General features: G+C 48.0%; 1 protein-coding gene across 11 annotated transcripts in view; it reads right to left on the bottom strand.

Annotated features, from left to right (window-relative positions):
- The window catches only part of CARMIL1 (capping protein regulator and myosin 1 linker 1), a 297,975-nt gene extending 283,651 nt beyond the window's left edge, over positions 1–14,324 (bottom strand). For 6 of the 11 annotated variants that reach the window (XR_014311993.1, XM_082731458.1, XM_082731455.1 and 3 more), the window contains exons 1-2: positions 13,823–14,297; positions 9,140–9,237 (exon numbers count right to left, since the gene is read on the bottom strand). Coding sequence is in view for 9 of the 11 variants with exons in the window: in XM_082731458.1 (XP_082587584.1) it covers positions 9,140–9,237; positions 13,823–13,862 (138 nt within the window). In the remaining 2 variants the exon portion in view is untranslated. Of the gene's footprint in view, positions 1–9,139; positions 9,238–13,822 lie in introns of all 11 variants that reach the window. The other 5 variants (XR_014311992.1, XM_082731454.1, XM_082731456.1 and 2 more) reach the window with 4 other exon arrangements.
- Between the last annotated feature and the right edge of the window lie 10,521 nt (positions 14,325–24,845).

Genomic DNA, 24,845 nt, shown 5'->3' on the forward strand with positions numbered 1-24,845 from the left:
TGTAGGAAAATTTATAAAAAATACTGGTATTTCTTCCAAAGGTAGCTTCTGAATTGATCACCTAGGTGATATTTCAGTTTTGCTTTCCTATATAAATTTGTAGTAATGCAAATAGCACAGATACTTCCAAAATGTAAAAAAAAAAAAAAAGAAGGAAATGTTTTCCGTGCCCGAGCAACATGTAGCTGATATTCTGCACTTGGCAGACCTCAACATATTGATGTTTTCTACAGGGTCTAGAGGGACAATTCTGTGATGACACGATCCCATTCCTTTTCAAGAGACGCAATCCACAGGAGACCACTGACGTCTCTGAGAAATTCTGTTTAATTCAGTTCCACGGTGTTTACCAAATACTTGCGATCCCCAAACATCTACAACGTAAAAGGCTCATTGACAAAGGAGGCTGATTGGAAAGCAAGGGGATGAGAACGGTGAAAGCAACATCCTCATCAGTTGAGGCTCAGAAAGGCTGCGGGAAGGACGTGCATTCAGCCGGAGGACCGAGAGACCAGGGGAAAACATGACAACCGTCTTCAAAGGCCTGACTGGCACTGGTGGAAAGGCACGAGTTCTGTGACATTCCAGAAGACTAAGCTAGAATGAATGCGGACAAGTCCCTGAGAAGCAGATGCCAGCCCAGACAGCCAAAGGCTTTCTGAGACTCTCGTTTTTCCCATCCCTGGAAATAGTTAAGCAAAACGTAGACACCCAGGGATGTTCTCAAGAAACTTCTTGTAGGCTAGAGTGCATGGTTAGATGGCCACCGAGAGCTCTCCAGGCCCAAGACCGTCTGGGTGACAATCAAGGAGGATGGCAGGAACCAACTTCCCTGGAGTCAGCTGAGGTCAAGCCCCTCCACGCCAGGGGCCATGCAGAGGACACGGGCACAACCCCAGATGATACCCATATATGGCTTCTGAGACCCCCAAGGCCCAGCAGAAACAGATACATATGCCTCCTTAGCGGGGAGTAAGCACACTCACCTCCACTTCTTGCCACAGGCTGGAAATGCTCTAAGCGCAGTTCAGGACACGTGTGCTCCCCTGCTTCTACCTCTAGGAGGACCCACCGAGCGCCCACCACAGCCAGAGAGACCAAGACACTGCAGGCCAGCACTCACCAAGGCACAATGTCTTCAAAACAGAAAAACTCTCTCAAAACACGAGTATATGGGAAAGACCCAGTGGGTGAAAGCGAACAGACTGTTTTAGTTACACACACACATCCCACACCAAGCATCCTTCTTTCCACACCTTTAACTCTCTTCTCAAAGAGTTGGGGGAAGTGATCTATTTAGAGAGAGAGAGAAATAGGGCACGGTTACCAAGATTTAGACAACACGCCCTACATACACCAAACCAAATTCTTTCAAAAGAGAACACACATTTGAGAAAGGCGAGGGCGACCGAGGCAGAGAGGCAGAATCATGGAACCTTCAACAGACTTGATAAAGTTGCATTTTTCAATCTACTTTAACAATAGATAGTAACAGTGTTTCCAATGAAATGCAACAGTTGACAGTAAGCCTTCACTAAAGTCTTTGTTTTCTCTGTAACTCTGAAAAAAGAGTTCTCCCTATTCATTCCATACTCTCTGTAGACCTCCCGGCTGGTCGGTTTCCACCGTGCCCCTTTCACAGCCCTGCCTCCCGCGCCTCTCCAGGGCGGGCCTGAACACTCTCTCCTCCCAGGGTGGCCAAATCCCAGAAGCTGGAAAGAGTATCTTTTTAAGAACAATGAAAAGTTACACCAAGGCTGATAAATGTCGGAGGGCTTGTGCCCAAGGTCATCGGACTCTCCTGCCCTAACTACAGCAGAAACGGGGGCAGCTGCAGATGACAGAGTAGGACGTAAATGCGTCTCGGGTAACAGGTGCACGATGGCCGGAGCTGCCTTCTGGAAACAGACGCCTGGAGCCAGAGCCGGCCCCCAGTGTCCTACCCAGAGATCAGTGGGCGCCAGCTCCAGCCCTGGGCCGGGTAAAGTCTGGAACACTTCAAAGTGGGCTTATTTTGAATTTCCCAGGACTTTTGCCAGGCCCCTTGGCAACAACGGGTGCTCTCTGCTACCTCCCTCCTGATGATCGTGTCAGTGTTGTGGCTGTTTTCTGAAGCTCACTTTTCTCGAGTCGGGTAACTTCACCCAGGTGCTCTGAAAATTACCTAAGCACTGAATTGTAAGTGATCCTTAAAAGTTGAGACTCCTAAGGGTACCACAAAGGGAACTGTTCTAATTACCCAACAACGGGCACACAAAAGCCTCCCACAAAGACAAGTGAGCCAAAGACCTGGGACAATGATCTTCCCGATGTTCTGCAGAGGTCCCCACCACACCCAGACATCGGACATGAACTTCGTCCCCCCATTCACCATAATTACTGGAAACACATGTGTGTGGTCTGACATGTTGCACCCGGTTTAACATATTAGAGGTACGCTGTGCTGTCAGCACAAAGTACGTTCGTACAGGACTCAGAAGAAAGCTGTTCCTGCCATATCAACTTGGAGAACATCCCAAGACTGCAGAAGCAGCTATTTTAAAAGCTGTGATATTTGTACCACTTCACTGGTGAACAGGGAGTCTCTCTATACTGCGCAGCCAAAAAAAAGTCCAGTCTCCCCTTGTAGTTCTAGTTCACGCTCATCACAACAGCCTCGCTGCGGTCACTGATCAGGTTTATCTTATTTTGGATTCAACTATAAATGTGCAAAACAGAGTCCTAAAGTAGGTCTACTTTATGGGATCCCTGGAAAATTAATGTGCTTTATAAAGGTAATAGTGGTTTAAAAAAAAAAAAAAAAGCCTGGATACCATTGACCAAGGCAGGTGTTGCCTGAACAGAGTTGCAAAACACCAACTCCGGGACGGCTATTTGTCTAAGAAGCAACAGTGCCACGGGCCGTATTGCTGGTCCGAGTCAGGCACGAGGGGCCAGGAAATCAGGAAAATGTTACACAGACCGGCCACATGACATAAATGTGGCCTTGTCTCAAAGCACAATGCTTTCCAGATCTGAGAATATCTGAGATTTAAAATCCTTCACAACTAAGTGGACCAGATACCTGCAAAACTTTTAGGTGAGAGATAGTCCCCCTCTGAATGTCTTTTTAAAATAAGCAGGTGGTTGTAGAGTTTATATTTTGAGTTAATGGAAGACAGCACCGCCACCAAAATATTTTAGGGATATGCCTCCCCGAAACTAACATCCTTATACCTTTTAACATTTTTAATATTAGTTGACAGTAATTCTAACCAAACCTAATTAAGAGACTCAAAAGTTACAAATCCATAGTCAAATTTTTTTAAAATGCATTAAAGAGATTCTGGAGAAACTCTGCAAAAAGGAAATAAAGGAACAATGGATGAACTGTTTCCAAGAGACTGGTGATGCCGTTTCTCCAGCCTCCTCAGTCTGGGAAGAAAGGCAGTCCTGCTTTCCTCCTGCGGGCCCACTTGATGAAGGGTGTGGAAGAACCAGGGGCTGGCAAAGATGATAGAGCCCGAATTCCAAAACGGAACAGAAAAAAAATGAAGCTGAGACCAGGGATGACCTTTCCACGTGCTTCAGAACCACCACCAGGAGAGAGGAGACCACATTCTCCAGGCCAGCAACACCAGAGCGTGGATGGGAGCAGGTACCGGGACCCTGTTTCCTCCTGACAGAATCTGTCTTTCAACCATTATCCTCAAAAGGAAAGGAAAGGAAAAAGAAAGAGAAAGAGAAAAAGGAACAGAATGTCCAGGCAATACCAAATGCTGTCAAAGACTCAGAGAGACGGGATTATTCACATGTCACTGGTAGGACTACCCCGTGGTAGAGTCACTCTGGAAAACAGCTGACAGCTTCTTCTAAAATTAAACAGGCAATTCCAATACAGACCCGCAATTGCATTCCTCGCCATTCATCAGGGAGAAAGGAAGACGGCGTGTTCACACCCAAGTCTGTAACTTTGTATCAATCTCAGTTCTATTCTAATAACCCCAAATAACCCCAAAACAGAAAACCACCCACAGGTCCATCAACAGAAAACCACTCACAGGTCCATCTGGAGGAGTGGGCATCCAGACCATGGAATCATCCCCAGTGGGGGTCCGGGGTACAAGATGGCTACATGCAACATCCTGGAGGAATGTCTAGGAAATTATCTCAGGTGGGGAAAAAAAAAAAAAAAGGCATATATATACTGCGTGATTACATTTACATAACATTTTTTTGAAGGAACAAAATTTAAAAAACGAAGACCACATTAGCAGCAACCAGGGGTCCGAGAAGGGGGTATATGGGTGTGGCCCAGAGAGGCGGGAGGAGGAATCCTTGCGATGGTGGGAATGTTCAGCATCATACAGCATCAACGGCAGAATCCTGAACGTGGTATCACACGTTGATTTTGCAAGACACGAGAAGCTGGATAAAGGGTACTTTATCTGTGTGACTTTTTACAACCGCATGTAAATCTATACAGTGATCCCAAACTGAAAAGCTTGATTTAAAAAATGCACTAATTAAAACAGTTTTAAAAGTCAAGGTACCGGGCCACCTGGGTGGCTCAGTCCGTTAAGCATCTGCCTTCGGCTCAGGGCACGATCCCAGGGTCCTGGGATCCAGCCCCGCATCGGGCTCCCTGCTCAGTGGGGAGCCTGCTTCTCCCTCTCTCTCTGATGCTCCCCCAACTTGTACTCACTCTCATTCACTCTCTCTCACATAAATAAACAAAATATTTCAATAAATAAATAAAAATAAAGTCCAGGAACTACAAAAATTGGCTTAAGATTCAACAAGCAAATGAGAAAATGGAGTAAGAGTCAAAGACAGCATCTCTTCCCGATGACATGCCCTACAGACAAGAGAAAAGGAATTACAGAAACAGACGACAATATCTTCTGTGAACCTGCCTGCCACTTAGATAAAAAGTCCAGCGCCCAGGGACCATACCCTAGGAGAGCCATCCTAAGGATGGACAGCCCGTTCCAAGCTCTTCTATCTTCCCTTTAATTGTCCCCAGAGGCTCCACCTCAGGTCTGTTCCCCCCTGGTTTCCTAACCTATAGTTATTAGGGTCTCTGACCAAATAAGATCGAGAAAGACAGCGCGCTCCAGCTCATGCTTAGGAACCACCCATGCCCATAGATGCAGTAACGGCTCCGAAAAGCCAGGCGGTAAAGACACTCGTTTATCCCTAACACCCTGATTGCCAAACGTATCACAGATCTCTCTACCCCCCCGCACATTCCAGCATTCCTGATCCCATGGGAGCAGAGTCCTACCTGCAGAATTTCAGATCTGATCAGTTGCACTCTATCCCGCTGAAAAGGAGGCGGAGCTATAAATATTCCCCTTGGCCTTACGGTGAACTGAGCCCAACCTCTCGATAAAGGTAGGAGATGCTCGGGCATCAGGAGTGGCATTTTCGGTGCCACTGAGGAAACAAGGCAGGGTTTCTGGGTTCCTCTTGCTTTATCATTTGGTGGCTGTTTATCTTGTGCTGGACCCTGCACCAAGCGTGTTAAAATGTAGCCTCATTAATCTTCAAGGCAGCCAGGAACAAAGAGCTCCTGTTGCACACCTGTCCCATTAGAGAAAGGAACGGAGGCTTCACAGTGTTACAAAGCGGCTGGGCTGCACTGAGACTGCAAGGCCCAGCTTCCTCACGTCTGAGCTCTGCTGCGTCCCTGGACACCAGAGGATAAAGTTCACGTCAAGGTTATTAGAAACAGGTGGTGAGACCCCTTGAACCCGTTCCTGTCGCACCTGATACCCCAATGGCAAGGAAAGGCATCCCCGCTGTGCCTGGTCTCTCCACACGGCACCTGCTCCAGTCCTGCTTCTGCAGTGGCTTCTGCTTCTCTAAACCCGGCCCAGCTTCCAGGCTTGCTCTGTTCCCTGGGTCCACAACGCGTCTCTACTCTCTCCCCTTGGCAACTCCCACTCAGCCTCCCAATGTCAGCTTAGGGTTCCCTTCCTTCTAGAACTCTCCCCTGATGCCCCAGCCTGAGTCTGAGTCTGGGACATGCTGTGATGACAGCCCCCCAGTCGTCCTGCTCACAGCCCGGCTGAGAGCACGGCCCCCTGACATGTCTCCCTCCCCAGCGAGACTGCGGGCTCTGGATATGTGAAGTCTCATACCTGCCCTCGGCATGGTGCCCAGGACGTGCTCAGTCGGTTGGAAATTGTGTATAAGTCCATCAATCCACCAAATAAACACGAGGATTCCTGATCCTCCCAATGCCCAAATCTTCCTGATCATTGAATGAAAGAGTGAACAACAAGCCGAAGGACATTTTCTTTATTTTGAGAATAACGATGAAGCAGGGACACCTGGCCGGCTTGGTCTTTAAGCGTCTGCCTCTGGCTCAGGTCATGATGCCAGGGTCCTGGGACGGAGCCCAGCCTCAGGCTCTCTGCTCAGCGGGGAGTCTGCTTCTCCCTCTCCCTCAACCCCTCCCCCACTCTGAGCGCGCGCGCGCGCGCGCTCTCTCTCTCTCTCTCTCTCTCTCAAATAAGTAAATAAAATCTTAAAAAAAAAATGGTGAAACAAGATATGCTCTGAGTGAGGCAGATCTGGGTTCAAATTCCAGCTCTGTCATTAACTAGTAAATGACCTGAAGCAGCGTATCTGGCCTGTCCCAGTCTGAGCAGAGACATACACAGAGTTGCTGCGGGACTGAATAAGGTAATGCTAATTAAGCGTTGAGCAGAGAGCCTAGCCCTCGGTCAATGTCCAATAACTATTAGCTATTATGACCATGAGAAAGAGGAAGATGAAGATAAACCCTCCACAAAAGATAAGCTAGAAATCGTATCAAGTCTCCAACTGTAAAAAGAAGGAACGACATGACAAAATCTCACACTCCCAGCCTTAGGAGAAGGAAGGACGGTAAGAACAGACACAGTGGGAAAGGAAGTAAAACTCCAACAAGATATACTGAAGGTACTGAGCCAATTCATTTATGACCAATTTAGCAGACTGACAGCCACAGAAAGTCAGAAGTGAACATTATAAAGAGATCCCCCAGTGTTTTCATTTCAGTAACAAATTCTCTCGATCCAGAAACTCCAAAAACACAACGTGAAGGTCAGTTTGTCACTGACCACCTTGCTCCGACCTGAATATTTCTATTAAGATCGTCAGACTCTGGGGCACCTGGGTGGCTCAGGGGATTAAAGCCTCAGGGTCCTGGGATTGAGCCCCGCATTGAGCTCTCTGCTCAGCAGGGAGTCTGCTTCCTCCTCTCTCTCTCTCTCTATGTCTGCCTCTTTGCCTACTTGTGATCTGTCTGCCAAATAAATAAATAAAATCTTTACCAAAAAAAAAAAAAAAAAGATTGGCAGACTCTTGAGTATTTCAATTAATAATTCCTGTCTACGCATATAAGGAACAGCCAAAAACAAGTTTATGCCAAAATGATCAGAAACCACTTAGGTTCCAGATTTGGGGAAATAAATGCTTACATGCAAAGATGTGGATAATTTGGGGACAACCTTAACTCCAGCTTATGTTGAGATGTGTGGGGCGTTGGGGGGATGGGGCATACAGAGCAGTCCTTAACATTAAGTACTGATCATAAGTATTTAGAAATGGTGCTAATTTTGTTATACTGGACATTTAAATTTGTCTTTGTTATTTTCACGTTATAGATTTCACTCATAACATGGGCTCATTCCTAGCACAATGAAGAGGGTTCACACCAAATAATACCACGCATCGGGTCAGACCGTTGTAGCAAATGCTGCTTGACAAGGACAACTGAGTTGGACAAAAGTGGATCCATCCATGCAAAGACTGGCTTTAAACAGCAGAAACAAAATGTCTTCTCTCTCCACTGCCACCTCCCCAAGACACCACTATCCTATAACATTAAGTAACATATATGCTAAGGAAATTCACTCTTTAGTAAAGCAAAATAAATCAGAATGGTGGCACCCATTGCTTCTGCTCTTGGTCACCCTAACAAGGCAGGCTACATGAACACACTCGGTCCCTGGGCCAAAGCCCCTCCATTAACTTTCCCCACTTCAAGTCCTCTGCTGTTCTGCCTTGGACACACAGACCACAGAGAAAGAGACGGCGGCCACCAACAGCATAATCCTCCCATCTACAGGGGAAGGCAGCCAGATATTCTGAAAGATTCTCAAGACAGACGTTATCAGAAAGACACTTGTGATTCTGCAGCAAATTCAACTGAAGAAACAGAATACTCAAAAGATTCTCTTTCAATGACAGGTGCTCGGAATTTGTTTTAAAATACCCTGGGGAATTGTGGGGGGCTTGTGGGGAAACCAACAATATCGGTGAAACATGAAAACCTGTTGAAGCTAGATGAACATACACGGGGTTCAGTACGTAATCTCTACTTCTGCATATGCTTGAAAATTTCCACTGATAAAAAGATAAACAGAATATTCTCTCCAACTTGAAAACATAAATAGCATGTATTTCCCCAAGACTAAATCTAGGATTGCCACAACCTCAACCAAGAAGCCAATAAAACACCACCACTTCGCTTCTCTAAAGCTACAGTCCAGTCACTAAAATGGCCTCCCCAACTCTGTGCCCAACGTGGTCCAACTCCTGGGCCCCCGGCAGCTCCCCCACATGCTGGGAGGACCCCAAGTCCGATGTCAACACTAGCAGATACTGCTTGCATCAAGCATTTCCCTTTAAAACACCAAATGTCCCCGAGAAACAACAAAGATAGAAGGTATCTTTTTCCCCTGGAGGGGGACTCAGATGTAACATCTGAGAACATTTAGTTACACAGTTAAACCAATAGGAGAGGAATTCTTTAACCTCCTCCCTAAGTCCTCACAAATGAAATCATACAATCAGCCACAGCAAAGATAACTATAAAGTCCATTTCATATCAAAATTGAATACTCTGAGAACCAGCTGTAGGAGAGGACTCAGTGTGGATGACTGAGACAATTTTAAGAAATAACTTCAATCTCCAAAATGTTAATATCCTACTGTTACCTTTCAATGGGCAGACATTCCAGTTAATCCAGGACAAAATGGCCCTTGGAACTTGCCAGCAAAATACGAAACACAGCACTTGAGTTGCATGGAAATGAAGCAATCAAAACAATGAAGAGGAAAAACACTTTCACTTCCAAACATTTTAAGAAACAAGAATACTTACCAGCACTTTGTTTTCAACTTTGTCTCCCTTGACTTCCAACTTTACTTTCTTCGTCACTGCAATTTTTATCTTTCTGCCAATAACATCCTTTATGCTTTCTGAAAGAAGGGAAGAGTTTCATTATATTCCTTTATTAATAAGAAAAAAAAGCACTGGAGAGGGGAGAACACATGAAGGAGTATTCTGGGTTGTTTTTAATCATTGTGGCTTGTCTTGTTTTTTTTTTTTTTTTTTTTTTTAGCTTGTTTTAACAAGCCTGACGGTTATCGGTCACATAGTCAATGAACACCTACTACGTGTGTTGTCTTGCGCTCTCAGATGCTGAGGCAAATATAAAAGCCTGTGACACAATACCAGTTCACTCAAGGCATGACGTAATCCCGCTGGGCAAACAGACGCACATACGAGAAAAAACATGAGCCACGTCAGACGGTACCACGGAGTGTAGTGCTACATGCAGACCACAAGCACAACAGAATTCGTAACCTCCCTTGGCTGGTTACCTCTGGCCCCCAGCAGCCTCTGTGCCCATCACAGTGGCCTAGAAACAGTACCATTTCCAGGTGCCTGACATCACAGTTGGGGAATATGGCAAAGAACCAGAACCAGACTGGACAATCTAGCCCGGGAAGGGTGATCCTGGCCATCTGTCTTCTGGAGGCATCACAGCCCGACAACCCAAAGAGCGGTCAAAGGCGACAAGAAAGCAGGAATCAAGAGCGAAGCAGGGGAGACTTCAAAATCTGGTGGCAGGAAGGATGGCACTGAGTGCTCCAAATGGAACAGGTCTCAAATCAGACTCATTCTCCTCCCACTCCTGTGGCCTCTAATGAAGCTGGAAATTTTGTTTTCTAGCAGACGGGAAGCCAGTCACCCACTCTCCTAGAACCACCTCTAAACAGCTCCCGACCCCCGGGCTTGACCCGGCATTCAAGGACTAAGAATCTCAAGACAAGTTCATGATGTCCCACCTATCAGCTCTCTGTCCCCTCCCTCACCAAAGGGACCCTCCAAAAATCCACAGGCCTGATCACATCGCTCTCGCTCTTCGAGGTGCTGTCATTTTTGGATAAGGCCCAGTCATTTTTGGATAAGGCCCAATGCTGTAGCAGACCACTCAAGGTCTTCCATATTTTTTTCGGTTTAACTTCTCAGCACATACACTTAACAATCCAATCGTCCCTATCATCTCCAGCTTGTACACCCCCAGGATTCTGTGTGTACTGTTCTCTTTCCTGCGATGCCCTTTCGCTAGTCTCCTGGTTACATTCTACTACAAAATATAGCGACCTCGGGTGCCTGGGTGGCTTGGTCAGTTAAATGTCTGCCTTTGGCTCGGGTTGTGATCCCCGGGGCCTGGGATGCTCTCCTCCTCCCTCTGCCTGCCGTTCCCTGCTTGTGCTCTCTCTTTCCTACTCTTGCTCTATCAAATAAATAAAATCTTCAAAAAAAAAAAAAATATATATATATAGCAACCTCCTCTATACTCCCAAAGCTCTGTATTCTATATTATAATCATCTTGGCTTATTCATATATTCAAGAAATACACGGACACAGGAAGAGCTCCTGTTTGCCAAGTGTTCAACCAGGCCCGGGGACACAGACAGCCCCTGCCTCCCACAGGTGCTTACAATCTAGACAACTTGGACAAATGGCTCTAGGCAAATCCATACACACTAGCATGAGATCATGGACAAGGAAATTCCCGAAAGTTTCAGGGAGGAGGGGACCCCTGAGCAGAATCTTAAAGGAGTGGGTCACAGACCGCTAGTCCAAAGTCCAAAGTATAGTGTGCAATGCCATCCACTGAGCTGTGGGAAGAAAATAGAATTTTTACTTCTATTTGCAATGTATTCCAGTTTCTGTTTTAAATTATCCATGCTAAATGCAGTATGTATGTAGTTAAGTACATAAATATGTTTATGAAGGGGTAATCAAACCCACCACAAAAGTTTAGAGCTGCTGAGGTAGAGAAGAGTGAGAAGGAAGCACTTGGCCCACGTGGAGAAGAGAATGGAAACAGGAGGAAGTGCGGCTTGGGGGCGGGGAGGGGCGAGTCAACCAGCAACCAGGTGGGACTTTGGGGAGAAAAGGGGATGGGGGGGGGGCTCACTGTGCTAGGAGTTCTCTATCAGAGCTGGAAACAGATAAAAGCTACTCCTCCCTCCCCTAAAAAGACATGTGGGAAAGTCACATCAGAAACAGACTTAAGTGGGGTGCATGGATGGTGCAGTCAGCTGAACGGCCCTACTCCAGGTTTTGGCTCTGGTGGGGCTGTGATCTTGGGTGGCGGGGACCAGCCCATGTCAGGATCCACAGTGGGTGTGGAGTCTGCTCAGTATTCTTTCCCCCTCTCCCTCTGCCTCACCCCCTTGTGCTCTTTCTCTTTCTCTAGAATAAATAAATTTGTGTGTGGGGGGGGGAGAACATGCCCACATGGAAAGGGACGGGAAAGTTAAACACCAAAAGGTTAAAAGTTAGCTACCTCAGAGTGGTAACACAGCTGATAGATAGTCTTCTCCTTCCTCTTAGCATTTAAACTTTTTAATAAAAAGCCTGTATTTTGGGGGCGCCTGGGTGGCTCTGCCTTTGGCTCAGGTCATAGGCTCTGCTCAGCAGGGAGCCTGCCCTCCCCACATGCCTGCTTCTCTGCCTACTTGTGATCTCTGTCAAATAAATAAATAAAATCTTTATTTTAAAAGCCTGTATTTCTTTTATTATCAGAGAGAAACAAATTGCATTTTCTTAATGTCTTCGGTAATTAGCTTAAGGGAATACACTGAGGTTTTCCCACAGTTGCCATTTTGAACTGATCTAAGTGTAACTCTCTGAACACCTGAAATGAGAGAAGCGCAGGTGCAGGAATTTCCCTGGTCCCAGACTAATTAGACCATTTAAAAGCCCAGAAAAATCAGACCGGGCATGTCACAAAAGCATGCGTCACCTCGTTGAAGGATATGAGCTGCGCAAGACTCAATAAACACACAAATTCCTAGAGAAGGATGAAATCAAATTCTCCAACATACCAAAGGATTTATTTTGAGAACCATTCACATAAACCAGGTATCTTATTCCCAGCCCTTCCCTCTCTCTTGAGGCTGAGTAACTACCTAAAGTTTTCATTACCAAGCTCAAGGTCACCTAAGTTAAAAATCTGCTCATCTCTTTAGCTATCCTTATCAGCCCCCGCCCCCACCCGGCCAGGGAGGCCAGCCCTCCCCCTCAGACCTTCTCAGGACCTCCGCAGGGATCTGCAGAGACTCTGGGCCTTGGTTTCCTCTTCCGGGTAGGGTGCTGGGAAGATCCCAGCCTCACAGAACCGGATGGGCCACTCACTCGAGCAAAGGCAGCTGATGCTTTATCTCAGGAGCCTACTCCACAGGGTTGGGGAGAGAGAAGAGGCCAGAGTGGGGGAAGGGACTGGTAACTTCATACCCTAAATTTGGGTGAAAAGTTAGGATTGGGTTTTTGGTGTGTTAGTGGTGGTGGTGGTTTTGGTTTTGGTTTTTTGTCTGTTTTAACTTCACAAAAGCTGAAGCTTTCATAGAAACCTAGCAACAGCTTCTTCACATCAAGTGTCACCTGCTCAGTTAGGTCACTAATGGAAGAGCACACAGAAACCGAGGGGCAAATTTCTCAAGAGCAGATGAATGGGCAGGCAGAACTTCCTCTCGCTGTCAGCCCGGATTAAACAGCACCTTTCTGCGCAGTGTGCCAAGGATGGGAGAGGAAGGAATACACGTCCCTAGGGCTCAAAACGCGCGCGCAGACACACACACCTTGTTAAAATACAATGTGCTATACATACACACACGCTTAAACGCTGGGTTTTCAGAACGCTCCTCCCCACCTCATTTTAACTCTGCCATTTTAACCCAACGCGCAATTAAGTTAAACCCCAAGACATAAAACCCCCCTGCCCCCCCCACACCAAAACAAACAAACAAAAAGCAAAAAAAAAAAAAAAACCTCAAAGGGCTCAAACAACAGGTCACCTTGCATAGGGTACTGCACACAGGTTCCCCGAGATTCGGGATGGGGAGAATCGGTAGGTAAATTATTATTAAAATAACTCATACCATTAACCCTCAGTTTGCCGGCCGGAGCGTGCGTCACTTCGGTAACCCTTTGGCTCCCGGCGGGCTGGGCGAAGCCACGCCTCGCCCGGCTCCGTCCGCACTCGCGACTAGCGCCCCCTCCCCTGAGTCTGCGTGTGGGAGGAGCACCTCGCCCGGGGACGGGGGGAGCGCCCGGCAGGTGCCGGAGACCCACTGCGCGCTCGCCACCCCCTCCCCCCGGCCCTGCGCCGGCCTTTCCCCGACTTCCCCGAGTTTGGGGCAGGGGGCTGGTCTCTGCAAACGGTGCTCCTCGCCGCCAGAGCTCCCAAGTCCGAGGCAACCCGCCCCCCTCTTCCGCCCACCGCGACCGCCCCCACCCCCGTCGCGGCTGGGGAGGAGCCCCGCACTCCCGGGTCTCCGCTGCCCCCCACGGCCGCCCTCCCCGAACCGGGCTTTCCCGGCGGCGAGACGCGAGCAAAGTTCCCGGCGCCCCGCCCAGCACGGCGGCGACCTGAGGGGCGCCGCGACTTCGCGGGACCTGCGGGAAGGCGGGAGGAGGGCAGGGGGGCGGCGGGGAGGGGTGCGCCGGGGCCGACGGCGAGCCCGCGGCCGCGCCACTCTTACCTGTCAGCTCCCTGGGCACCTCGGAGCTCTCCTCGGTCATGGTGGCCCTGCAGGCGCGGGGGCAGTGCCGGTCCAACTCTGATTTACGGCCCCCCGCCCGCCCCCGAGCCCCTCAGTTTTTAGAGGCAGATGCGGCTGGCGCCCGGGAGGAGGCAAGAAAGCGAGGGCGGAGATACAATTTTGCCGCGCCCCCCGCCCCTCCAAAAAAAAAAAAAAAGAGTTACAAATAGGAGGTGGGTCGGCTGCGGCCGCGGCTACATGTCGCCTCGGCGCAGTTCCCGGCGGCGGCGCGGAGACCCGGGGATTCCGGCGGCGGCGGCTGGGGCTCCCGGCTCTCGGCGGCGCTGCTCCGGCCGCGGCCACCTCCCGCCGCCCCGCGCCGCGCCGCACCTACGGCCCTAGGTGAAGGCGGAAGGCGAGCGCCGAGGGCGGGGAGAGCGGCGCGGCGGGGCGAGGGTTTCCTCGCGCCCCTGCCGGGCTGAGGCTGGGCGGGGGCAGCTCGGGCCCTCCTCCGCCGCCTCCGCCTCCTCCTCCACTCCTCCTGCGTCTCCTCCTCCTGCTCCTCCTGCGTCTCCTCCTCCGCCGCCTCCTGCGCTCCTCCTCACCTCGCGAGAGCCGGCCTCCGCACGGGTCCCCGGCCGGCCTCCCGCGCCCCCGCGCGGGGCGCACCCGGGGAGGGGGGCTGCGGCGGCGGCGGCGGGCAGGCGGGCAGGCGGGCAGGCGGGCGCCCCTCCTCGCAGCCTCCCTCCGCCGCCGCCGCCCCGGCCCTGCGTCTGGAGCGGGGGTGAGGCAGCGAGGGAGCGCGAGCCCGGGAGCCATCTGCTGGCTGCGACGGAGGCGAGCCGGGTGCGCCCGGGCTTCCCGGGGCCGCGTCCCCACCTCCCGGCGGCCCGAGGGAGCGCGCGGCCGGGAGACGGCAGACGCCCGCAGATTCCGCAGGCCCGTCCGCGCGGATCCCGCTCTGTCTGGGACCCTGCTCCGCACTTTCCGTTCTCAGCCCTCCCCGGGACGTGCTGTCTTTTCATCGGCGAGATTAGTTTTCTATTTCTGGTGAGCAGGAGCTAGACGAGACCTGGAGACACGAACCGTACGGGGAGAAGGCACTTTTTTCTGCGCGCAGCCGGCGCCCCGCAGCCGGCGTTGGCAATCTGGAGACCTTGGAATTGCGAGAGCGCTTTGGGGAAAGCCTTTCACTCGCGGCAGCATCTCCTTTAACCCCAGGGGCGCCGTCGGAGAGCTCGCTGAGCCGTGTTCCCAGAAGCCGGAGCAGGGCCGCTGGTAGCTCTGGTCCTACCTGGCCCGGCTCCCTCGACTTTCCCAGACCCCCCCCCCCCACCCCAGAGAGACAACTTCGCGGTCAGGAACACTTGGGAGCGCCTCAGTTGCTGCTGTCTCTCCTGGCCGCTGGGAAGGGCTCTGTCGAATCAGGTTCTGTTTTTAAAGGACAGAAAGAGGGGAGGGAGGAGAGGAAGGGGGATCCCCTACTTCTAATCACTGCTGCCCACCTTGGATCCACAAGAGTCATCTTCAGCCTCTCCGCCTGGCGTGCCCCAGTGGGGTCCTTGCTACGTTTCTGACCTCTCCCACCCCCACTCCTACAAACTGACTCTCTCTGACACTATCTGCTTTCCCCACCCCATGAATGCTATTTGATTTTTACCTGTGTTTTCAATCCAGCCCAATGTGTGAAGATTTTCAGGGGATCTCAGGGCACTGTGATCCCTGTATTCAAAACCAGCAGAGTATATTGCTTGAAATACTCTGTAAACCCAAACCATATGTTGCCTTCTTTCACTGCTTGTGTATTTGACTGGTTTTACTGCATTGGTCCCTGGGTTTGGGGTTGTCCATCCAACTAACTAGGCTGTGGGCAATTTGAGGACAGGACTTTATCTCAGACTTTTAAACCTCCTCAACAGAAACTTGTGCAAAATAGGTGTTCAGTAAACATTGGCTAACTGATTGGTTTTAAAGCATGTGGCCTCAGGCTCCCTGATGTTTGTCTCAAAAATTGGAACTTGCTCTAAGTTAGATATTTCCTTTGTGTGTTAAATATCTTTTTTATGCAATAAATGGGAATTAACATCTCAAAACTATGTTCCATTCAACTGTGTGCGTTAAAGGGGATTTTTCTGGCACGCACCAATGGAGTTTCAGAAATAGCCCTGCAGGTTCCAAACCATGTGGTAACTTGTGAAAATAAGGACAAAAGATTTTTTTTTTTCCCCATGGCCTGGGGTGATGGAAAGAATAAAGGAAAGGCTGTATGGCAGTCCCGTAAGTAATTCAGTGCTGCTTGGCATCGTGTAGAGGAAGCTGGGATTTCAATAAAAGAATCCATGTTTTTCCTGATTGGCTCCCACATCTCTGAAAGGCATGGATTCAAATGAACATCCCTTCTTGATACCTAAAAAGGACTGGTGGGTTTTGGAGATCATCTTGGGTGCAAAACTCAAATATCTTTCAGAATAGCAAGCGGAGAACTCCAAGGAGCACAGTTTATAAAGCTGCATAACCCAGCCAGTAGCAAATGTCCTCCTGCCCAACACAATCCTGGTGCCAGCTTAGAGAATGCATTTCGAATTCTGAAATGCATGCTTCTTGACTAAAATCTACTCACTCCTCCCATGCTGCAAACTTTTCCTCTGTGAAACTGTCCTTTAACTTCTAGGATTTTAAGGTCATACCGTTTTGTTTGTTTTTTAATAGTTTTTTTTTTTTAATGTTATGTTGATCACCATACAGTCCATTATTGGTTTCTGATGTAGCTTTCCGTGATTTCTTGTTTGCGTATAATACCCAGTGCTCCATACAATCTGTGCCCTCCTTAATACCCATCACAGGGCTAACCCTTCCCCCAATCCCTTTTTTCCTAATTTTTTTCTTAGACATTCACAAACTCTTGATTTCTATTTTTTCTTTTTTTTTTTTTTAAAGATTTTATTTATTTATTTGACAGAGAGAAATCACAAGTAGATGGACAGGCAGGCAGAGAGAGAGAGAGAGAGGGAAGCAGGCTCCCTGCTGAGCAGAGAGCCCGATGTGGGACTCGATCCCAGGACCCTGAGATCATGACCTGAGCCGAAGGCAGCGGCTTAACGCACTGAGCCACCCAGGCGCCCTATTTTTTCTTTTAAAGATTTTATTTATTAGAAAGAGAGCACAAGCAGGCAGAGGGAGAAGCAGGCTCCCTGCTGAGCACGGAGACCCATGTAGGACTCGATCCCAGAACCCTGGGATCCTGATCTGAGCGAGAGGCAGATGCGTAATCGACTGAGCAACCCAGGCATCCCTCGTTATACTGTCTTGATTCAAAACCACCAACGAGGGCTCCTGGGTGGCTCAGTTGGTTAAGCAACTGCCTTTAGCTCAGGTCATGATCCTGGAGTCTGGCATTGGGCCCCCTGCTTGGCAGGGAGTCTGCTTCTCCCTCTGACCTTACCCCTCTCATGCTTCTCTCGCTCCCTCATTCTCTCCCTCTCAAATAAATAAATAAAATCTTAAAAAAAAAAAAACCAACACCATATGAAACTGATTGTTACTATAAGTAAGATGAACTGTAGCTACATCTAAGTAAATATTTATATATAGCCGAGTTTGGGCGTTACAACTAGCACTGAAAACTGAAATCTATTAGAAAGAGTAAACTGGTTTTTCAGAGCATCCCTGCTGCACCTGAACACAGTTGAAAAATTTAATAGATACAGAATAACAAAATTATTTTAGGAAATTAAACATAGATTTTCATTTTTAGTTCATAGGCACATGTTCATATCCTTATAGTATACTTTGTAGTTAGTGCATTCTGGTGAGAAAGTACACTCCGAATTTAAAAATCTGCCCAAAATACTAATGCCTATAATGATCTAACACACTGTTGTTGGATCCATATCATATAATAATTAAACCCATGGAGACCAAAAAAAAAAAAAAAAAGGAAGAAGAAGAAATCAGCAAGCTATCAAAAAACAAATAAACGCACAAACTTACCCAAGTCAGTTTCTGATTTTGCATACTATGTGGAGAACGGGTTTTAAAAGCCAGAAGATACGGGTGTCTGGGTGGTTCAGCAGGTTAAGCATTTGCCTTCAGCCCAGGTCATAATCCCAGAGTCCTGGGATGGAGCCCTTCATTGGGCTCCCTGCTCAGTGAGGAGTCTGCTTCTCCCTCTCCCTCTGCTCCTGCCCCTGCTTGTGCTCTCTCTCACACTCTCTCTATCTCAAATAAATAGAATTTTTTTAAATAAATAAAATAAAACTGGCAGATATTCAGATATATAGGAACCAACAAAATTTCCATTTCCCACCCTGAGCAACTACCATTGGCTAGGGGCCTTCTCAAGGAGATATGTGTGTCTCAACTGGGTTAATATAAATCTTTCTGGAAAAATATACAATGCACACTAAGCTTGCACACACCTCGAGGAAAAATTATTGTATCTCTGATTAGAAGACAGTGCCAGGTAAATGGCTATTAAGTAATACTCCTTTAAAGTATGTGCAAATGTTCTGATGTGGGGAACCACCTAGGAATAAAGATGAAACAAGAATGCTCTTATATTGATTTTTGTTGCGTCTAGACAATGGGTACATGAGAGCTCATGGTTCTCACTTTTACCTATGTTTGAAATTGTCCATAACAATCAGAGCAAATCCTTCACAGATAAGGCTGAGCAAGAAAGAAAAAGTCAGCTCAGCTATTAACTTAGAAGCTCTACTTGAGTTTCCGCCATCGTGAGAGCTCACAGTTCCATAACGGTTCTCCGTCTTCAGAACACCTGAACACTTCCATAGACATCCTATTGCCTTGATTCAAAGAAACACTTTTGCTCCTTCTTATGTTAATGACATCAGAACTCATTTTATAACTGGTGGAGCAATTAACATCGTGCTTCTCACACCCCACAGCCAACACAGCTCAAATATCTGCTCTGGGGTCAATGGTGGCTTTGACAACTGACACCGGCTGACAGGTTAGACGAGGTGAGTCTAGGTCTTTATCACAATGAGGAAATAAGTTCAGATTTGTGGAGTGGCTTACTCAAAGTCACAGAGCTTGTGAGAGTCAAAGGTTGAAGCTAAAAAAGCCAAGCATTTTACTATGCCCCTTCACCAGGCTCTTGGGCTGTGCCCCCTGGGAAGTTTGCAGATAGCCAGGGCTTGGTCCCCACTCGTCCACAGGGTGCTCCCTCTCTACAAGGAAGATTAAGGGGATCTTTGATCGCCCTGCAGTTAGTCATCCGGTGCCAGCCATGTGGCAGGTATGAATTCGTTAAATGTCACCGAATTGAACACTTCTAGAAAATCAAAAAAGCTCAAAATGTTTTCGTTAGGTGCAGAGGGATGAGTTTGGTTAAGTGTCAGAGAAATTCATAGAAGTGGAGGCAGAGAGAGAGCTACCTGGAGGAGAGGTGCCTTCACAAGCTCACTCAACAAATGTGCGTTGAGCACTTACTACTTGCCAGAGGATGCTTGGGTGAATTACATGGATGTTTCATGGAACCCAGAGGGAGCAGTGGAGAAAGAGAGAGAGAGAGAGAGAGAGAGAATTGCTCCAAATGCTGAGATGGGGAATGGAGAGTGGGGAGGTGGGAAGGTAGGAGTGAAAATGTGTACAGGCCAAAAAACAAGAAAAAACACGGAGAAATTGAAAGAAATTAAGTGAGCTTTAATCACTGGAGATGGGGGTGTAGGGACTAGAAGGTCCTGCAAGACCTTCGGAACTGCCAAATGAATTTGGATTTATCCAAAGAGCAAAAGGGGAGTTTTTAAGAAATCTTAAGTAAGGTAGTGCCACAATCCAATTTTCTTGTTTGGAAGGATTACCTGCTTGGAATAACAGAAAAGACGGGAAGGTAGGCAAGCCTGTTAGAAGCAGAGAGAGGAGGTAGGAAGCTGTTGCAATAAATGGGGGGCAGGGGCAACAAAAACAACGGTAGCCTGAGCTGAGGTAAAGGCAGAGGGCTGGCGGATGGGAGAGCTGTGGATGGAGGGAAGAAGGGAGTTCTGTGGTTGGTGAGTGGGCAGGAGGCGGATGTCGCTGGCCGGAAAAGCAGCACTGAGGAGGGTATCTGTGGTGAATCAAGATGAGGGGTTCAGGTCTGCTCTGAAGAGTGTGAGGTGCCCATGGAACATCCAAGGCAAGATGGACATTCGGTGGCTAGATGGGGAAGTCTGAAGTTCAGGAGAAGGCATGTAGACTCAAGATTCACCAACATATGGTATCTGAAGTCATAGAATTCCATAGAAAAATCTAGCTTATCTGATTAGATGACAGCAGTTATCAAAGAGCAAATCCGTCTCAGGAAGTGAGTGAGCTCTAACAAGGACAGTATGGACTACGAGGAGGAAACAACTTGAACTCTGAAGAATTAGAAGCCACCGAAAAAAGAAGACCTGCAGGAGAGACCGTGTAAGTTACCTATTGCTGTGTAACAAACCACCCCGAGACCTGGAAGCCCAAACATTTCTGTCAAAGATTGTGTGGGTCTCCCGGGAGCAGCTTAGCTGGGTAGTTCTGGCTCAGAGTCTCTCATGAGCTTGAGGTCCGGCTGTCAGATGCAGTTGAAGGTCCTCTGAAGGCTTTCCTGGGGGTCGCAGACTGTTGGCAGATCTCGGATCCTCACTGGTTTTTGGCTGAAGCCTTAATTCCCCAGGACACACATGACTGCATTCTCATGAGGAACACCTGCGGGCGGGGGGGGGGGCTGGTGGGGGGTTGGGCGGCGTGGTGCCTTTGATGACTTATTCTTGGAACGACATGCCTCACTCCTGCCATATTCTACTGGTCACATGGATCAGTGGATCAGCCCAAGTCAGTGAGGAAGATGACTGCTTCGTGTGGATATCAAGGGCGGGGATCGGTGGGAGTGTCTTAGAAGACGTCCTACCACAGAGCCTGGCAGTACCAACCAGCACAGAGAAATAGCCAGAGAGCAGAGAAAGAGGGCGTCAAGTTGGGAAGACGGGAGACAATAATGCTTCCAGAAAGGGGAAGGGGGTTGCCAGTGTCCTGTGCTGCTGAAAAGTCAAATGCGATGAGGGGTGATAAGTTTTGCCTGAAGTTAGCAGTAAGGGAAGAATTGTGTTCTTTGCAGAGATCAATTTCAGTGAACTAATGAGGAAAGAAGATAAATTGCCGCGGGCTGAAGAGTAAATCGGAAAAGAAGGGATAAGCAGAACGCAGATGACTCCAGAACAGCGGGTGGGGGAGCCAAAAGGCTATCGGGGGACTTTCTGTTGAAGACAGAGGATTGAATACTTACATTTGTATAACGCTGTTCTTCCCAACAGAGTGAAAAACAGGAGGAAAGAAAAAAAAAAAAAAGCATGAAGTCCCTAAAATAAACTATGGACTTCAGTTAATCATATTGTATCAATATTGTCTCATCAATTATAGCAAATGTACCAAACTCACGTGATATGTTAACGAGAAACGAAATTTGGTGGGTGGGTGCCGCTTGCAGCTGACTTGTTTGTGCCTAATTCTTCACTGGAAGCGGCAGGTGGGGGCTGAGAGGGTGTGAGATAATCGGAAATATGTACATTGGTCTCTGCCACCACTTCTGGCACAAAGCTCCTAAATCCTTTGGAATTTCCTAAGTGATAAGAACACAGGGAGCATCTATTGTTCTAATACTTGGTCTTTGACCCTGTCCCTCACACAGAGTTCCTAAAACCCTTACAAGTGTTAACAGCATCTTTTGTTCTAATGAGGTCACTCTGGGTGGGCTCCTGGTGGCTCCAGGATGGGGCAGGTCACCTGAGAGACCCACCAAGCTTAGAAGCCTGGATTTTTCAGCCCCACCCCCACCGCCACCCTCCAGAGAGAGAAGAAGGACTGGAAATGGATTGATAATTGATGGAAACCCCCATAAAATCCCTATAGCATGTGGTTCGGAAAGCTTCCACGGTGGCGAACACAGCCACAGCAGGAGAGTGACCCACCTCGACCACAGAGGGATAGGAGCTCCCGCTCTTACGATCCTCGCAGACCTCTCCCTTTGTGTCTCTTCACCTGGGTGTTCCTCTGTGTCCTTCATCACCTCCTGTAAAAAGCTAGTAAATGTGTTTCTGTGACACTTCTGTGAGACGCTCCAGCAGACTGATGGAACCTGAGAAGGGGATCATGGGAACCTCTGATTCACAGCCAAATCGGACAGAAGTTGTGGGTGACCGAGAGGCTTACTAGTGATTGGCATCTGAAGAGGGATGGGAAGAGGCCTACGGGACTGAGCTCTTAACCTGTGGCTTATCCAAACTATCTCCAGGTAGATGGGTCAGAAGGAAATTACACTGTAGGACACCCAGCCGATGTCACAGAGAATTGCTTGTCGTGGGGAAACACCTCCATGCATTCACTGACCAGAAATGTTGGAAGTAAAATGTTCTCCATAAAAATAAAAAAGACGCACAGGAAAGAAAGACACAGAAGAGAAGAACTGGGATTTTCCCACACAGAAGGAGGAATGGGGCACCTGCATGGTGCAGTCAGTTGAGCTGAAGCCTCTGACTCTTGGTTTCAGCTCACGTCCAGAGCTCGGGGTCATGAGTTCGAGCCCCACGTGCGGCTCCACGCTCAGCACTGAGTCTGCTTGAGACTATCTCTGACAGAGATTCTCTGAGAGAGAGCCCAAGCTGGAGGAGGGGCAGAGAGAGAGGGAGAGGGAGAAGCAGGGAGTCTGATTCGGGGCTCGAACCCAGGATCTGGGGATCATGACCTGAGCAGAAGGCAGACACTTCTGACAGAGCCACCCAGGCGCCCCTAAATAAAAAAATCTAGCAAAAGAAAAAAAAAAAAGAGGAAACACGTTTTTTCCTTTGCTGGGGTTATATGGAAGCTCTGTACTTTCTGCTCTGTTTTTCTGTAAATCTAAAACTGTTCTTAAAAATAGCTACGAATTTACATAAAAATGCATAAAACCACAAGGACAAAAAATAGGAGGTGGTAGCGAGTAAGAAAACTCAACATTTTGGAAACTGGGGAAGCCAGTGGAGGAACGATAACTGACTTAACAGACCAAAGAAAGACAAATTCTAAACCAGCCGAGAGAAAGCAAATAAAAAGCAAGCTAATTTCTACAGCTGAACCCAAGAAAAATCTCAAGAACCAGAGGCAAATTATCTCTGAATGCGGAAGTGCAGAATGGGAGAGCGGGAAAACCCAGGAGGGTTGATAAACACTTTAAAAGAAAGAGTTTGATGCTCAGGTTCCCTCCTCTGCCTCACACAGCTGGTCAACTACCACCCCCATCAGACCCCCCACCTGCCCAAGACTGGAGGTTTACTCTTTGGAGAGACTGAATCAGGACTGAGTCTTAGAACAGCAGAGGGTAAAAGTGAGAAGGCTTACCATACTGAAAAGAGGGAAATTTAGAGAAAATCTCCCTCCTAGTGTAAACCGCCCCCCCCACAACTTCTTTCCCTGCCTGCTTCTCAAAAGTCTAACAGCAAGGCTTATAACTTCAGATAGAGAATTTGTCTCCTACGTTACTGAGTATTTTTAAAGAAAACCCTGTCGGGGGGCTTCTGGGTGGCTCAGTCAGTTAAGCATTGGACTCTTGGTTTGAGCTCAGCTCCTGAACTCAGGGTCATGAGATCAAGCCCCACGTTGGGCTCTGTGCTCAGCACAGTTGGCTTGAGATTCTCTTTCCCTCTCTCTCTGGCCCTCCTGCTCTGTCTGTCTTGCTAAAATAAATAAGTAAATAAATCTTTAAAAACAAAAAAGAAAGAAAACCTGGATTACTAATATATGTGGATTTGCCAGTGAAAAATTCAGATCCCCATCTATTACCCTAAATTGAGCCCCATCAATAGATCAGTTCTGCGCATTCACGTAGAGCTCCAGATCAGCTTTGTTACACCTCATTGTTAAATACGGACATCTAAGGAACACTGATATTTGAGGAAAGTCTCTACCGCAACAGTGAGAGACCCTAACAAGGAACACAGGAGAGCACGGAAGAATCTATACTGAGGGAACTCCTGCTTCTGGTCGGGATGGAACAAGGATTAGATATCCCTTCCCATCAAAAACTAGAAAATTGTACAAAATACAAGAAATTACTATTTACCAGATATTGGACATCCAATAGGACAGGAGTGGAATCCTGGAAGGAAAGGAAACAAGGAAAGAGACCGCTATGAATGCCCAGTTTCTGCCTGGAATCAGCTGGATTACGGGTGCAAAGAAGGGATCCTGCATGAAGTCCAGCAAAGGTCAAGTTTAGGGAGGCACAGACAGCTGGATATTGCAAACAGAATTCTCTGAGGGAAGCTTGGCCGAAGAAGGCTCCAGAAAGCAGAGGGGATCCCTCAAGTCTTGGCTGAGTACTAGGTCAGACACACATAGGGCGAAACTCTGCAAGGGCAGGGAACAGCTAGTTGGGGCTATTATAAACCCAGCTATCCCTAGAGCTCATGAAGGGCAAAGAGGCATTTGAATTTTCAGACCAGCTCAAGTGGGGATTTGAGTGTTCTCTTCCTGGGCATTTAATGAAGACTTTAAGAAGCTGTAAAAGAAGGTGGTACCTGGCTGGCTCATCAGTGCAGCATTAAAGTCTTGAGTTTGGGTCTTGAGTTTGAGCCCCACATTGGTCTTAGACCCTACTTAAAAAAAAAAAAAAAAAAAAAAGAAAGAAAGAAAGAAGAGGAAGAAGAAGCTATAGAAAAGAAAAAAGAGAGAGAGAGAGAGAAAGAGAAAATGAAGTCTGTAGTAAGTAGAAGGAAGAAAATAATACAGATCAGAGCTGAAATCAATGAAATTGGAAATGGACACGAGGTGCCTGGGTGGCTCAGTGGGTTAAAGCCTCTGCCTTCGGCTCAGGTCATGGTCCCAGGGTCCTGGGATCGAGCCCCACATTGGGCTCTCTGCTCAGCAGGGAGCTTGCTTCCTCCTCTCTCCCTGGTTGCCTCTCTGCCTACTTGTGATCTCTGTCTGTCAAATGAATAAATAAAATCTTAAAAAAGAAAATGGATAAATTTCCATTTATCCATAAATAGACAAATAATTTCTTCCCTCCTTT

Source organism: Mustela nivalis (genome assembly GCF_964662115.1).
Source record: "Mustela nivalis genome assembly, chromosome: 5".
NCBI lineage: Eukaryota > Metazoa > Chordata > Mammalia > Carnivora > Mustelidae > Mustela > Mustela nivalis.